Genomic DNA, 4,310 nt, shown 5'->3' with positions numbered 1-4,310 from the left:
AGCATTCTCCAAGATATTTTTCTGGATTTCAGTGTAAAAACACACCAGTTTTGAAAGAGAGAGTTATCAAAAAAATTGAAGGTTTGAGTGGCAAGGTAGAACTACAACATGATTTTCAGTGTCCTCAACACCAAGACAGACCTGTATTACTGATAACTTTATAGCACTTTACAAAATGTACACTATATATTACAAATGCATATAAAACAGTATTATTTCAATCACTAAGTTCTTCCTCATCACTGAAATAAGCACTTTTCTTAATCCGTGGTCGTTTTGAATCATCTGAAATTGAAGATTCCCCTGCAGTCTGCGTCCATCTTTGTTCCTCTTCCTCAATTTTGGCTTGCTACAATGAAAAAAAGGAAACGTATTAGCTAGGATTAAGAAAAACTACGATGCAATACAAATATTAATGCTATTTGTTAATATGCATTGAATTATTTAATAAGTTCAATAATTCAAAGGGTTTATCTCCACTTCCAGATAAAATGTGCAACGAACGCACTAGAAAACATTTCTGAAAGTAGTTCTCACATGCAAAGAGTAAGTCTTCTGCACTAATGCAAGCCATGTGGAGTACCCAAAGCAAAGAATGCATCCTGCTTTAAACTGACACTATTGAACCAAGCTTTGTTCCACTAACAACTGTTTTCTTTTGCAGTCATTCATTCTGAAAATGACTGTCTTCAGTGATGTAAAGGTTATTCAACTGAAGGTTTAAATAGATGCTTCCTATTTTTACAGGAAACGTGCTATCCGAGTTAAAAATCTTTGGATGGTGAGAGAAATGTAAATGTTTTCTGGCTTGTTTACATTTATATGTTTTACTTCCAATTGTGGAGTTCTCTGGGAGTGTGTGAGGGCAATAATTGTGCATATTTGCATCATTTTTTCTGACTACATAATGTAAAAGTTTTGCACCCATTAGAGTCATATTCAGGACAAAATTATCTTAGAAACTCTCTGTATATTTTTGAGTGGACAGGGGCACAGAGGGGACAGCTGAGGACTAGGGAGCCATAAAATTCGAACATCAGGTCAGGCTTGCTCTGTGTAGTGAGGCAAAAGCCTGTAAAGAAGTATTAAAGAAGATAGTAATACAGCTGTCAGACTTTCTATCTACATAACAAAAAATGCATTAAATATGTTTTGAGAGAAGAGGTCTATTAAGAGACTGTGATTGACTGTATGAGGCAAAGGAAGTGCTCCAGAAATAGATGCTGTTCAAGGACATTCTAATAAGTGAGGGCAGAGAATGTACCTGGTCATTTATACATGACTGTTTTTCTGGCTGCTCAGTTAACAGAGTAAAGAGGGATTTGTGGACCAGAAACCTAATAAAGCATGACAGCAGAGATGACAGGAACTTAAGCAGCAAAGGAGCTTGAAGGAAAGAAGGAATTGCAATGCAGAAACACAGCAACAGTGGATTAGTAAAAAAAACCAAACAAAACAGCCATAGTCACCAACTACTGTCAGGCAAGAGACCCTTGGGTGCTACAGAGCAGACAGACTCACGGGTGTATCACAGAGCTTTTGAAAAGCAGCTGAAAAAAGGACATAGGGTTACATTTAAATAATAAATATGCAATGTTTCAATTTTGTACCTGAAAAGCTATGGCTTGGCTGAGACTATCTAGAGCAGGGTCTTCTCCTTCCTCTTCGCTTTCTTCTTCCTCCTCACTTCATTGTGCAGAGAGAGAAAAATATATAGATCTTTATTTTAAGGATTCATAATGAAAAAAATCTGCCTAAAAGAAGTATTAACATGCAAATAAAGATACATACACTTCTTCTGGTTCAACTACTTTCTTTCTCTTCTTCTTTTCCTTTTTTTTAGGTGGCTCCCGCTCTCCTAGCATATTTTTAGGACAAGCATAACTTAAGTGTCCTGCTTCCTTAGAGAAAAAGAAATATTGCTTAACAGAAACCATTACAAACAACTATATGTTGAAACATATCATGAGGAAAGTTAATGTAAGACAGTTCACGGGGGAAAAAAAATGGAAGCAATTAGTAAGATAAATGGAATGCTGAATTAGCGCACAGAAGACAAACTCTTCTCTATAAGCTTGCCATGGAAACAAAGAGATTGGTGGTGATATGCATGTTTAACTGCAAATTGAGAACAAGCTATGAGCAAAGTAGATTTTCTTAGGCTGCTGCAATAGCTGAATACACTGCAGCACGGTTTATGCTCAAGACAAGAAATAAACCACAGCATTAACAGTTTAAGAAACAGGAGTGAGTCCACATTTTTGCTCTAAAATGTGTTGTGAATATAAATCAAGTTTGTATTTGACATTAAATACTATCCAACTTGAAATCTCTTATGTTACTATGTTCAGGAAAAGTGAGGAACTGCCTAAAACTTAAAACGCACTTCTTCTGTTTAAAAACAGTTGTTTGTTGTTTCCAATATTTATTTTACTACCAAATATATAATGAACTTCCAAAGATATAGGAAAAGCAGGTATTTTGAAGAAAAGATTAGGAGGTTTTCCTTCACAAACAGCATTGTACTGACACTTGGATCTGTCTGCTCATCAGCGCGTTAAGTAGCAATTATATGCACATGTTTTCCTTCACCCCCAAAATCTGAAATGTAAGACAAAAGGAGTACTATCATTTTTGAAAATGGTACAACTGCTATGCAAGTTGATAATATCAACAGAAAAAAAAATAATTTAACAGCATGAGCAGGATTAGCAATGGCCAAACTGAAGAAACAAGCTCAGAGACAAAAGATGGAATATATTAGTTCACTTTTGGTTCTACTCACCCCACATTCGTAACACTTGGACTTATCAAAGTAGTTACGCCTGCGAATGAATTCTGCTGCTCTTCCATTGTCAATGGCAATACTTGCTTTTATTACTCTTCCAAACAACTACAGCAAATTGGAAAAAAAAAGGTTAATATTTTGGGACTGTAAACCCAAGCCTCTTGCTATAAGAGCTTTCCACAGTTTACCTGTTTGTTATTAAGTGCCCGAGAACAGTTTTGTGCAGATTCTTTATCCAAAAACAAAATAAAGGCAACTCCTTTGCTCTTCCTGGTGTCTTTGTCTTTCATAATAGTAACTCTGAAAACACATAACCACATTAATGATACACTAAAATTACTTCAGAGACACTTTTTCCTGGCCATATGCTTACAGGCAGAGTAGAGATGATTTAAAAAAAAAAAAAAGTATGTGAGGTCTTTCTGGGTCCAGTACCATTCTTTATTCCTTTGGATGACTTGAAGAACAAAGACCATAGTCTTTAGATCTGCAGACAAAGTAACTGTAGAGAACTACACATACTGGAGGTGACACTAAAATTCAGGAGTAATCTTGACTATTAACTATCATTGCTGAAAAACAGTGTGTTGAACTGCATCCAAACTGAGAAATCTATGTTTGTGTAGGACTAAACAGATTCATGATAGGAAACAATAAGTATGCAGAGTATTGTTCTACAAATGTCTCCAACTGAAATCCAAGTAGGCCATGGATGCAGGTGTTATTTTATATGTCACACAAAGTTAAATCTTCAGTCTAAGATTGGAATCACTGGCCACAGTAGCACATTGAGAAATACAAGCAAGACTTAGACTCAGTAAAAACAACAGCAAAGAAAAAGAATGACAAGAGGTGAAGGGAAAGGGCAAGGGGGGTGGAACCCACACAACCTCAATTATTTCAATCATCGTCAATTGTATTTACCCCTTAAAAAGCCCCAACAAAACAGTGAGAAACAGGATGCCAGTCTGCGTGTAGACAAAAATAAAAGTGCATGTTAAAAAAGTATGGAATAAACTCCTCTCTGTGTCTACCACGGGCAGAACAAAGTTCAGCCACAAGGCAAGCCAAAGTTGTAAGAAGTAGTAGGACATTTTTTAAAAAACAAACTCAAACTGTACTTCAATGTAGAAGGCTTACCAGAGAACCTGCATAAGTAACAGATGACCTACATTGCAAAAAGTGTATAATATAAAAGCTCAGTAAACAAAGCTCTATTTTCCACCAAATACATGCACAGAAAGATAGAGTTTACAAAGAGTTTTTCTACCAAAGCCTCTTGGACAAGGATGTGTCCAATCGAATGCATTGAGTTGAAGTGTCAATAAAACTGACTTAAGAACAATCCTGCTAATTCTTCCAAGTTACTCTTCCAAGAGTTCCAATGGAACCCAAATATGACTGTCAGGCTTCTAATCGAGATACTGAATGTACCAGTTAATAACACAAGCATAGTAAGTGTGATAAATCTTTAAAAAGTCAGCAACTTCTCAGATACAGGACCTGCTCAGCATGGTGGCGA

The 4,310-nt window shown here is 36.2% G+C and overlaps 1 protein-coding gene across 1 annotated transcript; it reads right to left on the bottom strand.

Moving 5' to 3' along the window:
• Positions 1-217: 217 nt before the first annotated feature.
• On the bottom strand, positions 218-3,108 carry ZCRB1 (zinc finger CCHC-type and RNA binding motif 1). Its single transcript, XM_010191946.1, has 5 exons — positions 2,977-3,108; positions 2,786-2,893; positions 1,792-1,901; positions 1,611-1,686; positions 218-349 (listed from the first exon to the last, which is right to left on the bottom strand). Exons 1-5 carry the CDS (start codon positions 3,106-3,108, stop codon positions 218-220), a joined length of 558 nt encoding a protein of 185 aa, XP_010190248.1.
• Between the last annotated feature and the right edge of the window lie 1,202 nt (positions 3,109-4,310).

Source organism: Mesitornis unicolor, unplaced genomic scaffold, assembly GCF_000695765.1.
Source record: "Mesitornis unicolor isolate BGI_N332 unplaced genomic scaffold, ASM69576v1 scaffold24459, whole genome shotgun sequence".
In the NCBI taxonomy this organism is placed as follows: Eukaryota; Metazoa; Chordata; class Aves; order Mesitornithiformes; family Mesitornithidae; genus Mesitornis; species Mesitornis unicolor.
This window is presented reverse-complemented; position numbering and strand designations above follow the sequence as displayed.

Coding starts and splice junctions, on each gene's coding strand:
- ZCRB1 (XM_010191946.1), bottom strand. CDS start 3,108: ATGTGGTTATGTGTTTTCAGAGTTACTATTATGAAAGACAAAGACACC. Junction 2,894..2,976: donor GGGCACTTAATAACAAACAG/GTAAACTGTGGA, acceptor AATTTGCTGTAG/TTGTTTGGAAGAGTAATAAA. Junction 1,687..1,791: donor GTAGTTGAACCAGAAGAAGT/GTATGTATCTTT, acceptor TGCACAATGAAG/TGAGGAGGAAGAAGAAAGCG.